We start from the raw sequence: 25,933 nt of genomic DNA, 5'->3' as shown, positions 1-25,933 counted from the left end.
CCCCAACTCACATTTTTTTCCTGTTGTTGGGAGAACAAGTACTCATGTGTAAAGGAGACGGATAGCACACATTACCCAAAACACTCCCTTTCATTCACACTATTATAAATACAATGTCTTTCTATAGAAAAAAAGTGCTATTGACAAAATCATAGTTTAGTGAATTGTGCTGTGAGGAATTAAAGAAAAAAAGTGCGTCAAATTTATATAGAGAAGATAGTTTTTTTGTTGGTTTTTTCCCCCTTAAGTCATACTGGAGTACCTATTTCTTACCAGACTATGTAATAGATTATGTGTCTATTACAATTAACAAGTGAATTCTAGTGACCACATGATGTGATTACTGGTTTGTGTCCCTTATTGGATTCCTCTTTCTTTAAGAGTTTCACTCCAAAAAAATTTTGTCAATAGTTTTACTTACATTGTTCAAAGTCCACTAGAAAAAAATTTCTGGTTGTCCCTGGCCATATTCCTGTTGATAGAACTACCATATTGACTTTGATATTAAAACACCTACCATATCGACAAGTTTCTTAGCTGCTCAATTTTTAGCCTTCTGGCTAAAATTATGGAGTACCACTTTTTCTTAGCTTTGACATTGAGTCCACTTGAGCGAGTTGTGTCATATATGAATATGGATCACTTAGTTTCTTATGCACCTTGGTCTTATGAGATTATTAACAATAAGGGAAATGACAAACAACATAGATATAACCAAAGAAAACTTACGGAGAAGCTCTGTAAGATTTTTTGGCTTTGTTATGTAATTCATGAGCTTATTCCCTTATACTTCCACTGTTAAAATTCCTGTAGATTTAGTTAATTGCACAGTTTGCTTAATTTTCCTTTCGTTTCTCTAGGTTGGTTCTAGATACCTTGATCATATGATTGTGGAAAGAAAATATGCTGAAGCCGCATCTGTATGTCCTAAATTGTTGCGAGGATCTGCTTCGGCATGGGAAAGGTATTAACTATCATTTTCTGTGACCCATTTTTTACAATCTTCCCAGTAAATAATTGGAAATTCAAGCATGCAATTCGTCCAAATAACTTGGAGCGGACTGTGCTTCACAGATGGGTTTTCCACTTTGCTCATTTGCGTCAGCTTCCCGTATTAGTCCCATACATTCCAACAGAAAACCCAAGACTTCGTGATACTGCTTATGAGGTTTGTGAGGATAACATTTTTAATTGCAGTGTGAGCTGCTACATCTTTTTTAAAATCATTTATTTGACAACCAAGAAAGGCTTGATATCTCTTTTTTTTTTTTTTTTTTTTTTTTTTTTTTTGTTTATTTATCTTTTCTTCTCTGTGCTGTAAGGTTGCTCTTGTAGCTCTCGCTACAAATCCATCTTTTCATAAGGAGCTTTTGTCAACTGTTAAATCTTGGCCACCCGTGATCTACTCTTCATTGCCTGTTATCTCAGCTATAGAACCTCAGCTTAATACATCGTCCATGACAGATGCCCTTCAGGAGGTCAGTCAGGAATTATCTACTTGGAATATGAGTTTTTAATTATGATAATTCTGATTTTTTTGACATCGCTTCCCTTTTTCAGGCACTAGCAGTGTTGTATGAGATTGATGGGCAATATGAGAAAGCATTTGCACAATATGCTGATGTAGGTGTTCTTGATGCATATTCACGTGCAACACCTTTATTCACAAAGCACAGCGACAGTTAGAATTGATTACATAATATTTAACATCTTCTTAATGTAATTTGGGAATTGAGCTGTTGATTAACTGGAAATTTCTTTTGATCTTTTTTGGATTTACAGCTTTTGAAGCCAGACATATTTTCTTTCATTGAAAAGCACAATTTGTATGATTCTATTAGGGAAAAGGTATGGTAAATATGTTCACAATTTATATGTTGTAAATTGGAATTTATAGTTTCTCTGTTTACTGCTATCCATAGACATGTCTATGTTTCCAACATTAATAATGGTCTTTTTGTGATTTTCCCAAGGAGGTAACCTTCATAATTTCACCGAAACGTTGGTTCTGATATCAATGATGGTGTTGTCATTCTCTCTCTAATATAGAAAACATCAATATTACCTACTTAATGTTATATTAGGGGTTGGGGATGTGTGTAATTGATAAATAAGAGAGGAATAATTTTCAATTTATGGGTGTTTTATTTTTACTATCATGCTCGGCCATGCTAATTTTGTGTGCTTGGTTGTCGCCTCTGTGTTTTCAGGTTGTCCAGTTAATGATGCTAGATTGCAAGCTGGCAGTTCCTTTGTTGATCCAAAACAAGGATTTAATAACTCCATCTGAAGTTGTTAAACAACTTTTGCATGCAAGTGATAAGTGTGATTCCAGATATTTCTTGCATGCATACTTGCATCCACTATTTGAAGCAGATCCTCATTCTGGAAAAGAATTTCATGATATGCAGGTATTGTGGAAAGCTAAAATAACTTAGTTGCCCATGTAATTAATTATATTGGCTTCTGTTCTTTGAAATTCTCATTGTATGGGCTATGAAGTTACTTATACTTAATTGATCATTGCCTTAACTCTATCAACTTCCTGCAAAACGTAGTTGAATCTTTCTGGATATCAACCATATTTCATTCACAACTTAATTTACTTGCTCCATTTTACTTTTGTTTGAATTAAATTCGTCCAAAATCCCCCCAGTCGTTGTTTTGTTGTTAATTTAACTTAGTTTTCAGTTTTATAAGTTTATTTTGTGTTGATTAGAATCCCTTTCTAATCCCCGGAAAAGAACGATCCCTACTTACTCATACTACGATTGCATAATTTATAGGGTTTAATTTGTGCGTTAGTTTCTATATATCTTATCAAGATAATGCCAAAACTGATTTATGGCAGACAAATGTAATCAACTAGGTTTATGGGAGCTTTTGGTTAGGATTTCAGATGGTTATTATATTAAACAGTTTTGTGTTCTAATTTAACTAAATGCATGGTAGGTACCATGATAGTTGCCTTGTCATTTCCCGTTGTAGAGAAGACTGTCATTCTCATGTAAATTGGGTACTATGAGTTGTATCCTAATACATCCGTATGCGCTCGGGGTGATTATATCGGACATTATAAGATTGTTTAGTATTTCCAAGTTTAAGAAAGAACTGGTTTTCCCTTTTAGGGTTGGACTTTTATATGGCTGGTTTTCATGTTTTTGTTATGAGTGAAAGATTGAAACTGAAACTGCAGGTCTTTGCTATTGGTAAATAGTATGTATTTGGTACCATATAATTGTTTTAACAGTTTCCATATAGGAATCTCTTAAGGTATTTATTTTTATTTTGTTCTATTACTTCTCCTGCAAGAGCTTGTATTTAGTTCTCGAACTATGTTGTGCCGAGTGGTGAAATTGTATCTACAGCTGGTGTGCATGCCGTTTAACTCTTGTGGTGTCATTTGTTTATTGTGGTAGGTAGAGCTTTATGCAGAATATGATCCAAAGATGCTTCTTCCTTTTCTTCGTAGTAGTCAACATTATACCCTGGAGAAGGTTTGAACAGTTCATAAATAATCAGTTATCATGAAATTTAAATGCTCTTCAATGCATTGACTTGTGATATATATATATATATATATATATATATATCAGGCATATGAAATTTGTATTGGAAGAGATCTTTTAAGGGAGCAAGTGTTCATTCTTGGAAGAATGGGAAATGCTAAACAAGCCCTTGCTGTAATCATAAATAAACTTGGGGATATTGAAGAGGTACCTATTCTTACAACATATGTCTTTAGTTGTTCCTTTGGGGTTATTTGCTATCTCTTCACTTTGAATTGTGGCAATAACAAGATGAGTTATGGTTGTGCACACAGGCTGTAGAGTTTGTAAATATGCAACATGATGATGAACTCTGGGAGGAGTTAATCCAGCAGTGTCTTGATAAACCTGAAATGGTATTATTCCGGCTAGCCTGCAGATTTGGTATTTATGCAAAGTTTGCTGTAAGTCCTCTTCAGTATCCTCTAATTTTTTGATTCTACTAATTAACAGGTGGGCATGTTATTGGAGCACACAGTTGGAAACCTAGATCCTCTCTATATTGTGAATATGGTTCCCAACGGATTGGAGATTCCTAGGTCAGTTAGATCAGAATATTGTGGTGGTGTATTTCTTTCTTGTAATCCATCTCTTATCAATTAATGGAATTCTTCCCTTTTTATAGAATTCCTAGCATGTTTGAATTTTGGTATTTTAAGCTGAATGAAATGTTGGTATTGGCCTACTCATTGGATTCTTCATAATGTTGATATTGGGCCTTCTATAAATTTTGATCATCTTGGAGATTCCATTGACTGATATGGTAGCAAAGTATTGTGTTTGTTATGCATGCTTATAGCATTGATTATGTAATAATGTTTCTTCTTTTGTTAAAACCCTGACCCCGTGCCTCTTCGTGTCTAGATTTCCTGTAGATACAATAGTACATCCCTTGCTTGATTTAATTGGGTGGTGCTATTCACACCTCTTCCCCTGTTAATTTTTGATAATTATTTCCTATTAAATTAGATAAATAAATAAATAAACAGAGACGTAGAGATGGGTCCTTTTCTTCTATAGACATTTCTTGACTTTGTATGTGATTATCACAAATTCAAGGGCTATCATGTTTTCTTTGTATTTTGATGGTGAAAGTATATACATTAGAATTGTTCCATTTGTGCCAACACAAGTAGAGATTACGGATAGCTAGAGTGTGTAGTGTTTTGATTCTTAGATTGTGGAATAGCCAATATGAACAACTAGGATGTTCAGCTGGTGATCTTATGTATGCGTTGTATCTTATGTACTACTGCTGCTAGTGGAGTGAAGTGATCCATGCGCGTGATGTGAATGTTTGCATGCTTATTCTTCTTTTGATTCAGTTTTTTAATGCACGCTCAATGTGAGGCTTTATTTATCTTTTGTTGTGCTCATAGTGGCCCATTCTTGTATCATAGATATACATATTGTGGAAAGCGGCTTTTATTTTTTGGCTAGCTTTTGAGGATTGATGCCATCCGGGCTAGTTTCTGTAGTGCAAGTTTTGCTGGTTTGTTTGAGTTGATATGTACCTGCATTGCTAATGTTAGAGGTTCTTTGGGCTGTGACAATATTCGGGAAGTGGAGGTTGACGGAGAAGCAATTTTACGTTTTGTTTGTTGTCATTACTTTGTATGTCTTCCTCAAGGAACATTAGAATTCACAGCATTTTATCCAGTTGATTAGTGATCCTTTTTTATTCTGGATGGTGCTATTCATGCACTTGTTTTACCTCTCACACGTTTTTGATAATTTTTGGCCATTGATCATCTTCAGTTCATTTGATCTAATGGTCGGAAATCACTTGTGATTGTTAACCATGATTACATCGTTTTAACAAATAGTGATTTAGGACCAGACATAAACTTGTCAACAATTTGATTCCAGATCAGATGACACTTGTTTTCTGGCTTTTCTCGTTGATTCAACCGAATTTATAGGTTGTCAATAAATATTCCAGATTTGATTTACTTTAATCCAATTTTAGTAGTTTTATTCTATTGCTACAAGGAAAGCTGGGTTGTCTCTAAATATTGAGTTCGAAGTGTTTTTCTTTTCCTACGGTAAGAGTTCTTATGGACAGAGTCGTTTCATTTGGTACCTCAATGTGGACTTATCACATCTTGAGGTTGAACTTTCGTTCTTACAGCTATGTTTTTGAATCAAATAATTCAAAGTGAAGATAAGACTCATTTATCTTTCATTTTATGACTTACGTCTTTAGGAGTCATTTTATAAAGAGGAAGGTTGTTATCAAATTTCGATTAAAATGTGAGTCAAAAATCCAAATGAAAAGAAAATGATTTTTTTTGAAACAAAACATGCCACTTTCGATTAAAATGTGAGCAAAAAATCAAAATCAAAAGAAAATGATTTTTTAGAAACAAAACAAGCAAGTGGCACAGAGGATAATGTTTTAAGTCACAAACATACTTGCACTTCAAGTGTCACGGTCGCCGTCTTGATCATTGAAATTTTAATGGTCCTCAAATATGTGGTGTTCATCGAAGAACTTGTATTGATTTAATGGGGGAAGTTATTTGTCTATTCATTTGTTATTAATGTATTTTCACAATTAGAATTGTCTATTCTCCTTATTATATTTGTAAAAAGTTATTCAGTTTGAACATTTTATAAAATCATATTAAGACGATAGCACATGCGCTGTTGAATGTAACCTCCATTTAAAACTAAAAAAAGGATAACCGGCTACCGTCCAAATTATTTTTTTCTTAAGCTCTCAAATCTACTCACTCTTATAGAAAAAATAAAAGGCAAAAGATTGTTTACTACCCTCATGTTTTGTAGTTTTCAACATTTAGTACATCAAGTTTTTTTCGTCTCAGAGTCATACCTAAAGTATAAATTTTGGGATAGTCTCATACATCCGTTAGTTAAACTGTTAAGTCTTCCGTTAATTGTGACGTTGCGCCCATGTGGACAATGAAGGGGTGCCACATGTCATTAAAGGGTCCACGTGGAAATTAAAAATTAAAAAAAAAAAAAAAAGAACCTCAAAATTTCAAAATTCAAAACCACCTTCCCATTCCTCCTCTGCAACATCAATTCTTCTCCCAATCCGCCAACCCCACCACCACCATGTCCCAAAAATCCAAATCACGATGCAAAACCGCAAAACTCGAACAAAGCCCAGCACCTCCGATCCAAAACCCAACCCCACCAGAGTTCCAATTCGCCATAGCCAAAGCCCAACACCTCCAATCCAAAACCCGACCCCTCGAAACCCTAACCCACATCGTTGTCAAGTACATCGGCGCCGTAGCCTCGGCCTCGGCCTCGGCCTCCTACGTCGCCATGGCCAAGTGCACCAACACGAACGTCTTTGACTTCGCCAACACCCTTCCTTTCGTCTTCCCTCACCCTCTCTAAATTTACCCTTTCTCCCGTCCTCCATGGAATGCTCTTAGGTGTGAATCATCATTACCAGAAGAGGGTTGAAGCGGAAGCTCGAAGAAGACTTCAGAGATGAAATGATCAAGGGCAAACTGGACTGGAAAATCCCAACCGTCGTCGAACCGCAAGACGATCGCTCAGATCTCGTCGGTAGGTTCGCGAGCAGGTTCAGATTCTGGAGTTCATATTTTCATCCGCGCAACCCGACCGCCCATGGCCTCTCTTTCACCGCCAAAGAATGTAGCGTGCTCGTTGTTGTCCTTTATTTTGGCTGGTGTTCTTGGAGTTAACAATTTGTTCATCTTTAATCTGAGCGAAATCTTGTGAGATTGTTTGGGGCTTAGGGTTTTTTTTGGTAATTTGTATGTAGAGGAGCTTGTGGACATTATGGTGGACTGTGGAGCAGTTTCGGCGCTTGTTAAGCATTTGCAGGTGCTTCTGCCGGCCACAGACAGTCGAAAAAGCCTGATCTCGTACAAGCACAAGGTCGAGAAGGGGGTGGAGGGGATGAAGGGGTGGAGGGTGGGGGAAGACGAAGGGGTTTTGGGTGTGTGTGGATGAGGGAGGAGACGGCTGTTTGTTTTTTTTTTTTTTTGTTTTTTTGTTTTTTTTAATTATTTAATTATTTTTTTAAATATTAAAGTGGGCCTATATTGACATGTGGTGCCTAGTAATTGTCCATGTGGGCACCACGTCATCAGTTAATAGAAGTTCTAACGGAAAACTTAACGGATGTATAAGACTGTCTCAAAATTAAGACTTTAGGTATGACTCTGGGACGAAAAAAACTTCATGTACTAATTGTTGAAAACCACGAAACTTTAGGGCAGTAAACAGAGTTTAACCCAAAAATAAACTATAACCACTAAAAGCAAATGTAGTCACAAATGTCAATGAAAAAGGTTAATTTTTTAGTAATTGTATTTATCAAATAAATATGTAGTTTGCAATATAAATAGGGAAGTGCAAATGACCTTTTACCATAATGGTGGGAAGGTGTTGAAGCCTTACATGATGGCGTGGATTTAAATCCCGTTTATGACTAATTTAACATCTAATCTAACAAAATCTATCGTCTGACAAAAAAAATAAAATAAAATAAAATATATATAAATTGGAAATTGACTAGACAACATCAATTTCACCTTCTCCAAAGGGTAGTTGCCATTACCTCTTTCTTGCTCTATCTTGTTTCGACCCATTTCTGATAGGATACATTGATCTTTTTTTGGGTCAAATGAATACTTCAGAATTTTCAGAATCTCTATTATTTCATATAATTTCTTTTTATTTGGAAATGTTCGGATTGAAACAAAATTTTCATGCCAGAATCATAACTTTCTTTTAATTGACAAATTATAGAATTACAAAGATAAGGCAACAACTTAACATCAAACTAATGACAAATGTATGTATCATAATCGCATTCTTGTGAGTCGAACATGAAAACCTCTCCATCCAAGATTGGTTCGCTATAAATTCTTTTGTGCTTTTATTAAGTTGATAGATAAGTGAGTGGATTATGTCCAGTTTTTGTAATTAAGTTCTTTTACCTTTAAGCAATTATCCCAGCCATTAAAGTCAATACAATGCCAAAGTCTCCTTTCTTTGAGATGTCATTGTACATTTATATATTATATATTTTTGTGTGTGTGTGTATTAGGATGTTGCTATGTAAACCAAATTCATATTTTTAAATATCTAAATTATCCTTAATAACATTGACTTCGGGTCTATTACTTCTTATCTACATTTATTTTACATTATTTCATTAAGTTAAATGTTTTCAAATAGCTTATTCGGATTTAGAAAAGAAAAATTTTAATGTCGTGATTTCTATGCATATTAGTAACAAAAATTACGTGATATCGGAGTTTTGTTTTCAAATGTTATAAATGTAATATAGTTGTTTCACATTTGTGTAAAATTGAGCATTTTTTGTCTCCTTTCCAAATGACGCTAACATGTAAATTAGTATATCTTACAAATATAAAATTGTTAGCTTTGTGCATACGATTCTCAATAAGGATTTTTGTAGCTTCAGGCGAGGAGGGTTTTATTCAAAATTGCCAATATTTTAAATATCAATAGAGGTAAATTCTTTTGCACAACATATATATAATAACAATATAAGTTAGCATTTTTTGGTTCATTTCAAATGATGCTGACATGTAAATTAGTATATTCTACAAATATAAAATGTTAGCTTTGTGTGTATGACTCTTTTATTCAACAAAGATTTTCGTAGCTTCAGGTGAGGAGGGTTTTATTCAAAATTACCAATATTTTACATATAAATAGGTAAATTATTTTGCACATACATATAATAATAATATAAGTTCCTAATAAATTATGTAATAAATCATGCAAAATAATCCCTAAAAAATAAATAAATATTATTTGATTTAATATTATAATAATATAAGTTCCTAATAAATTATGTAATAAAACATGCAAAATAATACCTACAAAATAAATATATTATTTGATTTAAAACTAATTAATATTCCTGTATTTTGCAATATATATATATATATATATATATAGGTAAATTATTTGCACATAATATATATAATAATATCAAAATGTGCCTACCATAGGTAATAATACATGCAAAATAATTTACCAAAATAAAGGAATGTTGATTGATTGCACACATTGTATAATAATAACAAAATGTGCCTAGTATATGTAATAATATGTGCAAAATAATTTACCTACAAAATAGAGGAATGCTTTAAGCCAAGTGTTACATTGGGTTATTGTTTGGATCCAAATTTACACCATCGGCCCGTGCAATCAAAGTCGTTGAGTGAGCATAGCTCTCAATCGTCGGATGGAAAAGTGGAGATAATTTTTTATCATTATTAAAGGATAATATTATGGTTTTTATCATAATAATTATCTTTTAATATGAATTATCCTAGCATCTTTTTCAACTAGATAAATAGGGTGCGAATTATATCCCGAAGCAAGTGGAATAGTCCGATTTAATTTGGATTTGTTAGCAGTGTACCGTGTGGATTAGAGCAACTCGGCTTGGATTCTGAACACGTAGCATAGCATGGGATTTGCAAGGCTTGGATAATGGTGAGATGAGAAACCTAGGTAGGCTAGGTTTTTAATGCATGGTGGTGATGCATTAAGATGAGGTTTGAATAGTCAAGATGCATGGTTTTGGGATAATGTTGAAGTCAAGGTAATGATGCAAATTGGAATGTCATTCGTACATGAAATTTGGATGACAGAGATCCACGACATTTAAATATTATAACCAATCTTTGGATTAGATTGGTGTTCTACAAAGATGAAAGGAGCACACGACATTGACCCGAGGAATCTTGACTTTGAGGGATATTATCAAAAAGGTTCTTTATCACAATATATGGACGCTGAGAGTTAGAATGGAACTGGAATACTTTATTTCAGTGGCTAAGCATTACAAAATCTATAAATAGAGGCAGTGGCAATGACAAAAAGGACCTCCAATTCAACACACAATTGCCCTGCGCAAACCTCTCAAACAACTTGAGATTTTTTTTTTCTTTTTCCGTCGACACACCTTCAGTTTGGATAAACAGCACTGTGAAGGCAACCGGCGAACACCTTCAGTTTGGATAAATAACATTGTTGTCGTAGAATCAACCAATCGAGGAACACCTTCAGTTTGGATAAACAGCACTGCGTTGAGGCCGACTGGTTATCTATCCAAGTCTCGGTCGAGAAGGATTTTCGAATCCTTAGTGGCAGAGGTCATCTCATTAGCCTTCTCGGCGAAGTGAGGTGTTACCAGGTTACTACATTCGGCACTCTAAGAGCCGAATTTGATATTGAACTTCGCAGAACTAGCAGCCTTGTCTTCAGGCTCGAGAATCCAAAGGCCGAGATTTGTTCCTTCCTCTGCCGCAATCGCAAGATAAAGAAGTCAGCAACGCGCTCAATGCAACATCAACAAATTTTACTCCTCGACCGACGATTTGGCACGCCTCGCACTCAACCGAAGGACGTAGTTAGCTTATTAGTTACTCGGCCTGCGCGCCACGTAGGCTTTGTAATTTTTAGGGTCAACAGTTATATCAAAAGAACTGTATTTTATTTTTGGAAATGTTTGGATTGAAATGACATTTTCATGGCAGAATCAGAACTTTCTTTTAATTGACAAAGTACATGATATTTATCAAGATACTTGTAGGATGAGCTATTAACTCATCTATGGTAACAACTTTTTATTAAACTAGCTATAAATGTATGTATTTCATATTCGCATTCGTGTGAGTAAAACATGAAAACTTCTCCAACCAAGACTGAGTTCGCTATCAATTCTTTTGTGCTTTTACGAAGTCTATGAAGTCGATAGATAAGAGAGGAGATAATATCAAACTTTTTTAATATTGAGTTCTTTTACCAACCGACCACTAAAGTCAATAGTCCAAGTCTCTGGTTGATTATTGTACATTTATTTATATATATATACATATATATTATATTTGTGTATATGTATTATACATGCATGGCTGTGCTTAGTACCAGATTCCAAAACACACAACTGAAACCCTAAAATTATTCTCTTCTACAACCTTGCCATGAACCCATTTATATCTTTCCTTCTATTCCTTCTACCAATCATATCTCTATTTATCACAAACTCGGTTTCTGGTTCACCCTTGAAAATCCCAAGGCTGAGTCCTACTGGAGGAACATTTGTACATGGAAATTATTTTGCAAATGACCAACCAAAAGCTTTGTCTGCACTTGATCAAAATGATTTTGAAACATTTTACTACACCCAAACACTTGACCATTTCGACTTCAGGCCCGATAGCTTCACTACTTTTCAACAAAGATATTTGATCAACTCCAAGTACTGGGGTGGCTCCAATGTTAGTGCACCAATATTTGCTTACTTGGGCGCAGAAGAATCAATTGACACCGATCTTGCTAGTGTCGGCTTTCTCAGTGAAAACGCCTATCAGTTCCAAGCTCTCCAGATATTCATTGAGGTATGCACAAAAGAATTTCCGGCCGCAACATAGAACTAAGGGAAGTAGTTTTCTTGCCGGACATTAATTTACATGTTATAAGATTATTATTAATTTGGACTGTTGATCAAGTGAGTTCTATATCATTACTTAGTCTGAGACTTTTATTTTTCTCATCAGCACCGGTACTATGGGAAATCAATCCCGTTCGGATCAAGGGAAGAAGCATTTAAAAATGCAAGCACTATTGGATACTTCAATTCAGCCCAGGCAATAGCAGATTATGCAGAGGTCCTCATACATGTAAAGAAGCAACTTCACGCTGAAGATTCTCCGGTGATTGTTATCGGTGGATCATACGGTGGAAGTGAGTGACTGCAGATTCACCTTCACGAATATTGTTTTAGTAATTAAGATAAGTAACTTTTTGGCCATGTTTTTTATTCTCCCTTTTGAATTTCCATTTTTGATACAGTGCTTGCTTCATGGTTTCGGCTCAAATATCCCCATGTCGCAGTGGGAGCTCTAGCCTCGTCAGCTCCAATTCTTTACTTTGATAACATTATCCCACCAGAAAAGGGATATTTTTCCATTGTGACCAAGGATTTTCAAGTAAAGTCTTTTTCTTTGATGACGTTTTAACTTCAATGTATGACATCAATTGGAGTTATATAACTTTTTGGAATGCATGTGCAGGAAGCGAGTGAGACTTGCTACCAAACAATTAAGAAATCATGGTCTGAAATTGATGAAATTGCCTCTAAGGATGGAGGCCTCTCAATTCTTAGCAAGAAGTTCCACACTTGCAGGTTAGTGTAGTAAACCTTGACATTGTATGTTGGGATTTACATAATTTCTAGACTAGTTAGCTAGCTTGATATTTCTTTGTATCAATAAGAATTATTTGCACTTTTTTTCATTTACTTAAGTCTGAGGAAATTGTATTGCTATTGGGAAATTGGCTGAAACAATACAAAATACAAATCTCAGTTGCAGAATTGGTTGCTTTTTGAGATTTGTTGATATGTCATTATCTGATGATCATTTCAACATTTGAGATTTATAAACGGAATTGTTATTGTCACTCTAAAATTCTTATTTTACACTCTAAACTTATTATATTTAGAAAGAAAAATACATTTGTGAGGATTAAAAAATGAGATTTTTAGAGTGTACAATAGCAGTTTCGTTTATAAAAAGCCTTATATAGAGTCAATTTCCCGAGATGAATGATCTCTTATTAATTCATTGTTTTATTGTTTTTTAGTTTGTTGAACAATTCTTCTCAGCTGAAGGATTACTTGCAATCAATGTATGCTCAGGCAGCTCAATACGACAGTCCACCAAGTTATCCAGTTACTGTTGTCTGTGGAGGAATTGATGGAGCTTCTTCTGGAAATGATACTCTAAGCAAAATATTTGCAGGCCTTGTTGCATACATAGGAAACAGGTCGTGCTATGTTAATCAACCCAGAAACCTATCTGAAACAGATATAGGGTGGGGATGGCAGGTAATTAGTTACATTAATTTAGTTATCTTGTCACCATCTAATAATTGATTAATTATGACAAACTTAAAAAGTAATACCAATGCTTGCATACATTACAAGACCAATTTTATAGCTTCAATTTTTTATTCGATTTTGTATTTATTTTACAATTTACTATTATTAGGGGGAAGGGGAGAGTCAGAGACTACTACAATAATTTACGGGATGGAAGAATTTCGAACTTGATATGCATAGGTAGAAACCTAACATCCTATATATTAGGATATTAGTATTAAGGATAAACATTTAACCATCCACTAGATTTTCTTTAATTAAGGTGGAGAGCATTTGAATCTAAAACCTCTTAGAAGGATTTTTTAGCATTGCGAAGTCTAATACCACTACAGTACTAAGTTTCAAAAATAGTTTCGTATATTGACCTTTGACTTAATTAAGTTTATGGTTCTTTTTAAAATTAAAAAAAATGTCTCAAGTTCGAATATTCAAATTTAATTTAGGCGTAGACTTTGAATCCTTCATCGTCGCGTCACACATACCCTACTCCGCGCATGCGCAACTCTGTGCAAAGCCCACCCAAACACATGTACATGTTTTAATTTGGAGGATAATATTATCATAGGGAAAGAGTAGTCAAATATTTACGCTGATTTGTTCAAAAGAGTAGTCCACCACCACTTGATAAAAATCAGATGGCTTTCATGTGGTCACATGCATTGACATGCGCGCATGCTAGCTAGGTTGCTTAACAAATAATTTGCCAAGGTTGAGTAATCATCATTCAAAGGGTTGACTTGATGAAAGACAAATTGATGTGGATCATACTGCCTTTTCTTTTGTGTGTTGCATTTGCGTATCATATAATTCCAATTTTCATAAAGTCACATTTATTTTTCATTAAGTCACATTTATGTTCACACATGTATAACTAATCTATCGTACTTCGAGTTTGTTTTTCATTACATCTGTAAGAACATGTAGATATTTATATTACAAATTCATGTGCGTTTTAGAAAACATTTGAAAGTGCTTCTTGAAAAAACAAACACTTAATAAGTGCTTTAAAAAAATATGAACTTGGAAGTAGGGGTGGGCACGGGCCAGGTTGGGCCCAAAATTGAAGGAACCAGACCGAACCTGTTTGTAAATAAAACAGGATGGGGCAGGACGAGACGGGTTTTGGGTTTTTCAAAATGGGATCCGGACCTAACCCGACCCTTTTGAAACGGGCTGGTCCTATGGGTCCCCGCGGGTCCAAGTGTGGGTGCCTTATCTTCCTAGCAAGTCCATGTCTCCTCCATCCTCGGGTACCTCCTCGAGTCCTTCATCCGCTTCACCGTCACGATAAACCCGAACTCCATCACCGCCTTGTATGTACTTCCCATTGTGGATCCATACATATCAAATCATGGCACCCTTTATCCGAAATCAACAAAATCAATCACTTTGTCTCTAGTTCCTTTTCAAAATCACCAAAAGGGATATGAGTTTATACCCATTGCAAGATCCCTACACCGTTAACAACATGCAAGAGACATTGTCCTTCAATTTTTCCTTAATCTAAACTCCACAACAAATTCAGAAAAAAAGAAGAAGAAAAAAACTCCATCTCATATTTCCCACAATACGGTACCTGCAAATTAATGAAAACCCAGATGGGCTAGATGCCCAATCTTGCAGAAAATTAAGATATGAGAGGAGACATTGGAAGACTAAGAACAGAGAGCATGGTGGTCGACTTCGACTAGCATGGCGTTGATGATGGTGGTGTTTGACCATCTCGAGGTGCTGATGATGGGGGTCTTCGTTGAGGAGGAGAATCGAGAGATAGGTGGTGCGACGGCAGCGGCGGTTCTAAGTTTGATGTTGTCGAGGTCAAGGAGGAGAAGACGAGTGACAAAGACTTTGTGGGTGGGAGGAAACGAGAAAGAGTCTGAGTTACAAACTGGGGGATGGGATCTTAGATGATGGACTAAGAAATGGGCCGGTCCGGGGGCATGTTCTTCTCAATATTTGGACTCAGGCCTGAACCTTAATTGCCATTGCCCCGCCCCGCCTCGCCCCATTTACTCTCCAAAAAATTGGAACCGCCCTGTACCCGTCCCGAACCTAGATTACCCGCTCCGACCCGCGGTTCCACTACCCGTTTGCCCACCCCTACTTGAAAGTGTTTCCCGAAAAAGAGCTACAAAGTGTTTCTTTACCTATGATAATATGATCGAATATAAAAAACTTGATAATTTTACAATAAGTAGAAATTCAATAAATCATGGAAGAAATGTATGTGCCGTACTATGTTATGTATAGGAAAGATCGGAGATGTCCAGTTTCCTCCTAAAATTATTCAAGAAAACTTGATTAAATGGTTGAATACAAATAACTTAATTATTGTTATTCTAATATTGTCATACATATGCTGTAGAATCCCATTCATACACTGACAGTGTCTTTCTTGTTTAGTGTTTACTTAGTGTTTACTTAGTACTTGAGCCAAATATTTATATAATTGAAAGTTGTTAACAACCCAATGCAGAGAAAGAAAGAGAAATTGACTGCAAATTAAATCTGATTTTATTCTAGCTAGTGACGGAAAAGAAATAAGACGACCGCATATATTAAAAAAAATAAAATTTGCATAAATGAATATGGATTCTCAGGGGCAAAGCTAATGTTAATAACGATCTTAATATTCCTGAGAACTTAGATTCGAATTAGGTAGATAACGTATCAATATCAAGTTACTACGGTAAGCCTATTATGTAGTTTTTGATCCAAATTCCCTACAATTATAATGTAAATACGTTGTTGTATTAAAAAAAAATCCATCATGATACAAACATCAATGTCAAAACCAATATCAATACCAATGTCAATGCCAATATCAACAATTATTAATATATCTTTTAGTGGGAAAGTTTACTCTCTCGCACACAGACAGATGGGTTTATAGGGCTACAAAAATTGGACAATAAAATGGGGCCGTCTAGCTTTAAGGTTGTAGATGTGACTCATGACTTTCTGCATTGTACTTAGACGTGTAGTGACATGGTGATACCCATAAGCATCAGCAACGACACCATGTTTCAACCTGACCCGTTCGATCTGGAAGCCCACATCAAATCCTGCAAGGCAAAGTATGGAGTCCCTCCTCGACCACGTTGGGTCACTACGTACTTCGGAGGCCATGTAAGTGTCCTCTTTATAATGATATTCAACATTTTAACATCAGTATTTTTCTTCATATATTTTAATTCACTTTAATATGTTGCTGCTGATGCTAACAAAAATTACACCAAACACAGGATATAAAACTAGCTCTCCACAGGTTTGCTAGTAACATCATTTTCTCCAATGGGCTAAGAGACCCATACAGTAGTGGCGGGTAAGCATGAAAATTACTACATATTACTATATAAACACAAATAAATTAAAGGAATATTGCCTTGACAAACCAACATTCATGCATGATGTACCTGGCAAAGTTAACCGTTGTTTTTAACTCTCATTACACAGGGTGTTGGAGGACATATCACGCACTGTTGTTGCCGTCCAGGCAAAGAATGGTACATGTCAAATTCAATATTTCAGAAGGGTGAAACCAAAAACCAAAAACAAAATGTTATATTTTGGGGTCTTTTGAAAACTTTTCGGTAACTAATTTCAGTTTTTAACTTTCAGGAAAATAAAAAGTGATTTCAAATTCAATCCCTTTTTTTTTTTTTTTTTTTTTTGTGTATTTAAAAACAAAAACTACAAGATTGGTTTCCAGTTTTCATCTTGTTCTAAAAACTGAAAAATGTTTTTGTCAGTATTCATGGATGTCAAATAAAACTAAAAAACTGAAATAGTCATCAAACAAACTGTCAAATGTATTACATTTGAAAAAAAAATTGATAGGGCAATAATCCCACCTAAATATAATTCATTCAGCTTAAAATATTACAAGAAACGGAAATACCAGAAGGATAGAGACATACGGAAATAGTTTAAATTAATGTACAAAATTAAAATTTATTTTACAGGATCTCATTGCTTGGATATACTTCCTGCAAGCCACACTACTGATCCAGGCTGGTTGGTGGAGCAGCGAAAAACTGAAGTGCATATCATCAAAGGATGGTTGGCCAAGTACTATGCCGACCTTCAGGCATTCAAATAATGAAAATTACCCCTTCAAACAATAAGACCACGGAAAACAAATTGATTAGGGCAAATCCCAGCTACAACTTTCTGTGTGTCCTGCAGGGAAAAATCCATTAATTTTCAAAGACAAGGGCCACCCGTTGATTATTAGTTGCATGTAATATTTGAACCTATGTTTTCTTCTCCTTTGGATGTATCCCATATTCGTTAGAATTTGTAAAGGGCAACCATAGGGGTATTTACAAACTGTATAGCTACTATCAAACGTAATTCCTAATTTTTTGTTATTGTTTACACCATTAAAATATTGAACTTGCATCAATGGCATCCCCACTAGAACTTCAATGGCACAAATTACCCTGTCACAGTAGCATCATATGTCAATAACACAAGAATATGTGTTATTTCTTGTCCATGTGTTTTTGTATTATTAACATGAAACGCTACCGTGATAGTGTATTTGTGCTATATAAGTTGTCCTCCACTCCATATTCCTTTGTATTAGAGTTCTTGCCATTGCAGCTGAATTGGCTTGGATTAGGCAGCTCTTTTGATCTCCATGTGCCTTTATATATAAGTTCCTTCAATTAATGCTTTATTGTGATAGTATTTATGCCATTGCATTATCTTCTAATTCAGTATTCCATTGAAGAGTGAAACACATTGAGATATATTACCACTTTGTCAGAAAAAGGGTTACAAGAGGGGATTTGAATGTGCAACATGTATCTTTTGCTGAACAATTTGTAGACATACCGGCAAAGGATCTTTCTGCACCGCTGTTTCATCAACGTTGTGCCAATCTTATGCTTGGCTCGTCCAAGCATGAGATTGAAGGGGATGTAAAGATATCAACCATTGTAACATTGCCAAGTTTCACAGATTGAAGAAGGAAGGTGTTAGAAGTCTGTTTAGGTTGTTAAGTTAGCTATTTTCTGTTCGAGTAGTCAGCTCAGTTTCCTCGTGAGTAAAAAATGAGAAGTCTCTAAATACTGTAAACTTGATCATTTGAGACTTAATGAAGGCAAGAAAGCATTTCTCCTTCTCTCTCTCTCTCTCTCTCTCTCTCTCAAAAATTCTCTCCGTGTTCTCTCTACTTTCTCTCTGTATCCTCCTTCCATTTTAAGGGGCAGTTGTAAACTTGCAGTTGAGTGATCTGTGTTGAAATCTCCAATTGACCAAAAAAAAAACAAAAAAGGTAAAACCATTGCCGAAGAAAACATTGAAATTGAAGGAGAATGTTGGATTAAAATTTAGAAAGTGAAAATAAACCCATTAAACACATTTTGTAACTTTGAGTATGCATGGCTGGTTGTTGTTAATGAGACTAGAAAAGACCGCCTATCGTGAGCATGCCAATATTCAGTTTATACGTTATGTATGTTTGTAAACACACAACTGAAACTAAAGCCTGTTAATTTGCATTCTTCTACAAAACCTTTGTCATGAGCCCATTTCTATACACACTTCAATGCCTTTTACTGATCATTTCTCTATATGTCACCACCTCTTTTAATTCTTTTACACTGCTAAACATTCCAAGGCTGAGCTCCACCGCCAGCGGAGGCACATATTACACGGCCAAACTCAAGCTTTGTCTGATTTTGATGAAACTCATTTTCAAACATTTTATTACAACCAAACACTAGGGCTGGTTTGGTATTGTTGTGTTTTGAAAAAAAAACTGCTTCTGCTGTGCTGTGAGAATAAGCTCATTTTTGCTGCTTCATGTTTTCGGCTTTTTTTCATCCAAAACTGGGAAAATAAGCTGTTTTTAAATGTTTACCAAATACCTTTTTGAGCTCAGCTTTGTTTTATACTCACTTTTTATAAAACCACCTCAATACCAAACCGGTACTTAATCATTTCAACTATATATAGGTCTGAAAGCTATGCCACTTTTTAACAACGATATGTGATCAATTCCAAGCATTGGGGTGCACCAATATTTCCTTACCTCGGCGCAGAAGCATCATTAGAAATGCTCTACTTGCCATCGGCTTTCTCAGCGACAACGCCATTCAGTTCTCTCCAATTACACACTGAGGTATGCATGAAAAAGATATGGATCATGTTTGCACGCATACAAGTACTATTTTGAGACAACTATTTTTCTCATCATCCGCTTCGGTACTATGGGAAATCAATCCCATTTGGATCAAGGAAAGAAGCATTTAAAAATGCACGCGCTCTTGGTTACTTCACTTCATGTTGACGTTTTGATGTATATTTCATGAATAAAACAGTTACAAGATGCAGCATATATGGAAGAAGAAACAAGAAGAAGAGAGGAGGGAAGATGACAGCTAATGCCAACATCATGATGACCTGCAATCCCTCTAAACTTAATCTATTATCCAGCTTTGGCTTTTACAGCAAGAAGAGCCGAAAGCAATGGATGAAAACAGTAGGTGAGAGGGAGGACCGAAGATAACAGCTAGGCAATGACACAAGCTGAGCTGTTTCTCCATCACCACTAGACACCACTTGTTATTCTTCTAATATTTAACCCTACTTTTAATAATGACATCCAATACTCCCCCTCAAGCTGGATCCAGTAGGTTGATGGATCCAAGCTTGGAGAGGAGTCTTTGAAACTGATGAGAAGCCAGAGGTTTGGTGAATATATCAGCCAGCTGATCGAAGCTTTTTACATAATGTGTCTGAATCACCTGCGACTGTACTTGTTCACGGACATAGTGACAGTCGACTTCAATATGCTTCGTCCTCTCGTGAAAGACGGGGTTTGATGCTATGTGCATGGCAGCCTGGTTGTCACAAAATAAGGTCATTGGTTGAGCTGTGAACACACCTAAGTCACATAAAAGTCCTTTTAGCCATATCAGCTCACACGCGGTTGAGGCCATTGCACGATATTCAGCTTCGGCACTTGATCTTGCGATGACAGTTTGTTTCTTGCTCTTCCACGTGACCAGGTTTCCACCAACAAAGGTACAATAACCAGTGGTGGACTTGCAATCGATTGCGTTTCCTGCCCAATCAGCATCATAGTACCCCATGATTTGAGTGTTGTCATTATTTGCCATGAGGATGCCACGACCAACAGACCCTTTTAAGTAACGTAAGATTCTTTTGACAAGGTTCAGATGCTCGATGGCGGGAGAGTGCATGAACTGACTGGCAATACTTACTGAATGTGAAATGTCTGGTCTGGTGATCGTTAGGTAGATCAGCTTGCCGACAAGCCTCTGATATAAGCTGATATCCGAGAGTGGCGTGCCTCCCAAGTCAAGCTTGAGCTTGCTATCAAGAGGGGTAAGTGCAGGCTTGGCATCACTCATATTGGCATCTTTAAGTAGGTCCATGACGTACTTTTGTTGATTAAGAAATAGTCCCTTATAAGAAGATGCCATTTCGATTCCAAGAAAATACTTCAACACCCCAAGATCTTTAACCGCAAATTGTTGTTGAAGTGACTGTTTGAGTGTGGTGATTTCAGCAGCATTATCACCTGTAATTATTAAGTCATCCACATATATCAACACAACCAATTTGCTTACAGCTCTTGTGCGAACAAATAATGATGAATCTGCATTACTCCTTTTGAAACTAATGCTATGAAGAACTGTACTTAGTTTTGCATACCAAGCACGTGGTGATTGCTTCAGTCCATAAATTGACTTATGTAACTTACACACCAAATTAGGCTCTTGGCTTTGAGGGTGTCCTGGTGGCAATCTCATATAGACTTCTTCTTCAAGATCACCATGTAGAAAGGCATTCTTCACGTCCATTTGATACATAGACCAACCTTTATTGACGGCAACAGACAATAGAACCCTTACTGAGTTCATTTTTGCAACAGGAGCAAATGTTTCCTTGTAATCCACCTCAAATGTTTGAGTGAATCCTCGAGCCACCAGCCTGGCTTTATGCCTCTCAATCGAAACATCAGAATTAAACTTGATCTTATAGATCCACTTACAGCCCACTGCTTTTTTTCCTTGTGGAAGTTTGGTGATGCTCCAGGTTTTGTGTTGGTCTAGTGCTTTGAGTTCATCTCTCATTGCTTCTTTCCACACAACTTGATTATTAGCCTCATAAAAGTTTTGAGGCTCACTGTGACTTGAAATGTTGTTAAGAAAGGCAGCATGAGATGGAGTTACCTTTTGATACGACACGCAATTTGAGATTGGATACCTCAGTTTATATGTGACAAAATCTTGAAACCTTGTGGGAGGTTGTCTATCACGCCGAGGATTGCGTCGAGGTACTGGGAGGTTTGTCTCATCCTCGTTCAAATTGTCATCCACACCTTGAGGATTTTCTATGTTGTCGTTGTCATCATCATGCACCGAGTCATCATCATGCACAGAATTATCAGGATGAGTACCTTCATTATTGACTTCAATGGGAGGTGTAGAAGTACAGATTCTTGGTAGAGGAATTAGGTCTAAGATGCACTCCCCCTGACTTGTGGCTTCATGTGATTTGCTGAAAAAAAAATTAGCTTCATGGAATCGTACATCTTTAGATACAATTATTTTTCTTAGTTGAGGATCATAGCACTTATATCCTTTTTGTGTTGATGAATAACCAAGAAAAATACATTTGAGAGCTCTAGGGTCCAACTTATCTCGATGGTGTGACTGTATATGAACAAAACAGACACAGCCAAAGACTCTAAGATGTGAAAGGTCGATTTTTCTTCCTTTCATGACTTCAAGTGGAGATTTAAACCCCAAGACTCGGCTAGGAAGTCTATTGATGATGTACACAGCCGCCATGACTCCTTGTGACCAAAATCTCTTTGGTACGTTCATTTGTAACATTAATGCTCTCGTTTTTTCCAGAATGTCACGATTTTTCCTTGCAGCTACACCATTTTGTTGAGGTGTGCCGACATAACTTGTTTGATGCATGATACCATGCTTGCTCAAATATAATGACATGATATGAGACATATATTCGGTGCCATTGTCAGATCTTAAGGTTTGAATTTGAGAGGAAAAATGGTTCTTAACAAGATTGTGAAAATCCTTAAAAACTTCAATCACTTCACTCTTAGACTTTAAAAGGTACAACCATGTGGCTCTAGAGAAATCATCGACAAAAGTTACATAATACTTATAACCATCAAAAGATTCAAACGTTGGTCCCCATACATCTGAGTGAACTAGTTCGAAAACTTTACTAGTCCTAGATAAGGATGAGGTAAAAGACAATCTGGTGGCTTTAGACAAATGACATGTTTCACACGAAATTAAATCATTCCCTAAGTTTGGAAACAAGGAAGACAAAATAGGTTGGGAAGGATGAGCTAAACGTTGATGCCACAATTGACTATCTTGGGATGGACTGGACTTGGCTTGAAATCCTCTGGGACTGCTTTTTGATATGTAATAGAGGCCATCTAGGTAAAACCCTTCACCAATCGTCTTCTTGGTGATGCAATCCTGAAAAATGACATTGTGAGGAGAGAAAATGGCCAAACAATTTAAGGTATTGGTGATTTTTCCCACAGATAGAAGTTGAAATGGAAAAGAAGGAACAAATAAGGCTACTGACTCAATTTTGTCCGATATTAAGTTTATATTTCCCTTCCCTAAAACCTTAGAACTCTCACCATTGGCAGTTGAGACTTGAGACGGTTTTGAAAAATTTTCAAACTTGTGAAACTTAGAAACATGGTTGGTCATATGATCTGTGGCACCCGAATCAACAATCCACAAATCATGCATCATATTTACATTAAGAGCAGTTTTAAAAGCAGTCATGATACCTTGCATGTCATCTTGGGCCATATGTTGTGTTTCTGTCAGAAATCCAGCAAACTTGCCTAGCAAAGCTATTGAATTTCTATCTTCAAAGCCGACCGTTTGGTCACTCTTAATCCTTTCTTTCTTGCTTTGAAGATACACTGCAAACTCATTTATGAGTGCAGCTGGATTTGCAGTGAAGCTCTTGAGTGTATCAGACCTATGAGAGGTTGAGGTAGTTGCATTGTTGGCTCTATGTGGTGCACGGTTCAGTCTTTGTGAGCCCTTGTTTTCCTTCATGAACTCTGGCTTTAATTCTGGATGTAAAATCCAGCATGTCTCCTTAACGTGACCAGTATAGTTGTAGTGTTGGCACTTTAAGTGTGGATTCTTCACTTTGTATTTTCTTTCGTTGGCTAGATAAGCCCTTGCTTCAGTTACACTGGTCTTTGTGCCAGTGTTCATGACTTTCCTTCGTACTTCTTCACGTTGGATTGTTGCACATACGCTGGTGAAGGAAAGTAGTTCGGGGTTCATGAGTATGTGGCTTCGTAGGTCTTCGTATCCTGAATCGAGACTTGACAAGAGTTGGAATATCTTGTCTTCTTCTGCCTTTTTCAGTAGTAAAGACGCCTCAGTTGTGTGAGGCCGATACATTTCCAGCTCATTCCACATGCTCTTCATGCTGCCTAGAAGTTGAACAAAGGGCTTTCCTTCTTGTTGTATGTTGGAAATGTTCTTCTTCAATTGAAACACACGTGTAGCATTGTTCTGGCTGCCATACATCTCCTTGACTGTCTCCCATAGTTTGAATGATGATTCAGAATAACTGAATATTTCAGCTAGTTTACGTTCCATGGAATTTAGGAGCCATGACATAACTAGCTGATCCTTACAAAGCCAGATTTCATAAGTTGGTGAAGAAACATCAGGAACTTCGATGCTTCCATTTATGAACCCTAGCTTGGACCTTCCACCTAGGGCAAGACTCACTGCTCTCGACCAAGGTAAGTAATTAAACTCATTTAACAAGACCGAGCTTAATCTTTGATTTGGATTGACATCCACCTCAGACACGGTTGAGGAAGAAGGTATCTGGGAATTTTCATCTCCAAACGAATAAGAATTCTCTTCCGCCATGTCGGAGATGGAATACGATCAGCTGGAAGAAATGCAGAAGCGGGTTATTTTTCCTGCTCTGATACCATGTTGACGTTTTAATGAATATTTCATGAATAAAACAGTTACAAGATGCAGCATATATGGAAGAAGAAACAAGAAGAAGAGAGGAGGGAAGATGGCAGCTAATGCCAACATCATGATGACCTGCAATCCCTCTAAACTTAATCTATTATCCAGCTTTGGCTTTTACAGCAAGAAGAGCCGAAAGCAATGGATGAAAACAGTAGGTGAGAGGGAGGACCGAAGATAACAGCTAGGCAATGACACAAGCTGAGCTGTTTCTCCATCACCACTAGACACCACTTGTTATTCTTCTAATATTTAACCCTACTTTTAATAATGACATCCAATACTTCAGCTCAAGCAATAGCAGATTATGGAGCGATTTTCACGCATGTAAAGCAGCAATTTTGTGCTGAAGATTCTGCGGTGATTGTTATCGGTGGATCGTACGGTGGAAGTGGGTGGCTTTAGTCTCCAGATCCTTCCTCACAACTCACAATGTGTTTCTTTTTAATTTTACATGTCTGATTTTCCCATTTTCTATGTTAATTTGCATGTATGCAGTGCTTGCCTCGTAGTTTCGGCTAGAGTATCCCTATGTGGCCATTGGAGTTGTGGTCTCATCAGTTCCTCTGAAAGGTCTACTAAATGTTAATAAATATTTTCGAAAAATCAAACTTGTGACTAACTAAAGCTGTAAAATTAACTAAATAAAAATAAAGTCACGAAAATTTGAGATACAAAAATTGAACAGCGAAATCGAGGATGGGATTTCACAACAATGGTGGTGGTGGGGGAGGAGGATACGGTTGTAGTAAGGTGGCGGTGGCAATATGGTGTTAGAAGTAGTAATAATGATAGTTATTGCATTATGGTGGGTGGTGGAGTATATTATCAGAGAATTGAAAAAATTGATTGGGGAAGTGTTATTGGCACTCCAAAAATCTCATTCTACACTCCTCACAAGTGTATTTTTCTTTCCAAATATAGAAAGTCTGGAGTGTGGAATGAGATTTTTAAAGTGCCAATAACAATTTCCAATTGAAATCCATCAAAATCTTAGGGGGAGAGGTCGGATACGCTATAACAAAAGACTCATTATAAAAGCAATCAAAGTCCTTCAAAGTTCTTCAATGTTCATGACTTTTGTAAAAATATCGATGTACTAAAAAAAAAAAAATCCTTCAAAGTTCATGACTTTTTAAATTCTTTAAAATTAATGAAGTTTTGAATACACCTGGACTTTTGTAGACTCGCAAAAAGTCATAATTGAATACCAAAAGATTTTTATAGATATTTTAGATGTTATAAATATCAATACATTGTGACTTTTATTAACACATTGAAAGTCTATATTGAATAGGCTTGGATTTGAGAGTGAAGCAAAGTCTATCAATCTCCACATACAATACATCCCGCTAAGATTCTATGAAACTCCATTACACTCTATATGT

General features: G+C 36.3%; 2 protein-coding genes across 2 annotated transcripts; both read left to right on the top strand.

Annotated features, from left to right (window-relative positions):
• Positions 1-862: 862 nt before the first annotated feature.
• Positions 863-4,233, top strand: LOC137716406 (vacuolar protein sorting-associated protein 41 homolog). The gene is made up of 9 exons (XM_088691249.1): positions 863-964; positions 1,075-1,168; positions 1,323-1,478; positions 1,561-1,623; positions 1,783-1,848; positions 2,211-2,411; positions 3,420-3,497; positions 3,597-3,904; positions 4,002-4,233. Exons 1-8 carry the CDS (start codon positions 885-887, stop codon positions 3,828-3,830), a joined length of 972 nt encoding a protein of 323 aa, XP_088547375.1. The 5' UTR covers positions 863-884; the 3' UTR covers positions 3,831-3,904; positions 4,002-4,233.
• A 7,213-nt stretch (positions 4,234-11,446) lies between these two features.
• On the top strand, positions 11,447-18,172 carry LOC137716019 (uncharacterized). The gene is made up of 9 exons (XM_068455404.2): positions 11,447-11,944; positions 12,104-12,290; positions 12,399-12,535; positions 12,620-12,732; positions 13,191-13,434; positions 16,465-16,617; positions 16,734-16,813; positions 16,945-16,994; positions 17,454-18,172. Exons 1-9 carry the CDS (start codon positions 11,528-11,530, stop codon positions 17,588-17,590), a joined length of 1,518 nt encoding a protein of 505 aa, XP_068311505.1. The 5' UTR covers positions 11,447-11,527; the 3' UTR covers positions 17,591-18,172.
• The last annotated feature ends 7,761 nt before the right edge of the window (positions 18,173-25,933 follow it).

Source organism: Pyrus communis, chromosome 3 (genome assembly GCF_041283825.1).
Source record: "Pyrus communis isolate YQ-2024b chromosome 3, ASM4128382v1, whole genome shotgun sequence".
NCBI lineage: Eukaryota > Viridiplantae > Streptophyta > Magnoliopsida > Rosales > Rosaceae > Pyrus > Pyrus communis.
The sequence above is the reverse complement of the archived record's forward strand: the minus strand, read 5'-3'. Positions and strand labels throughout refer to the sequence as shown.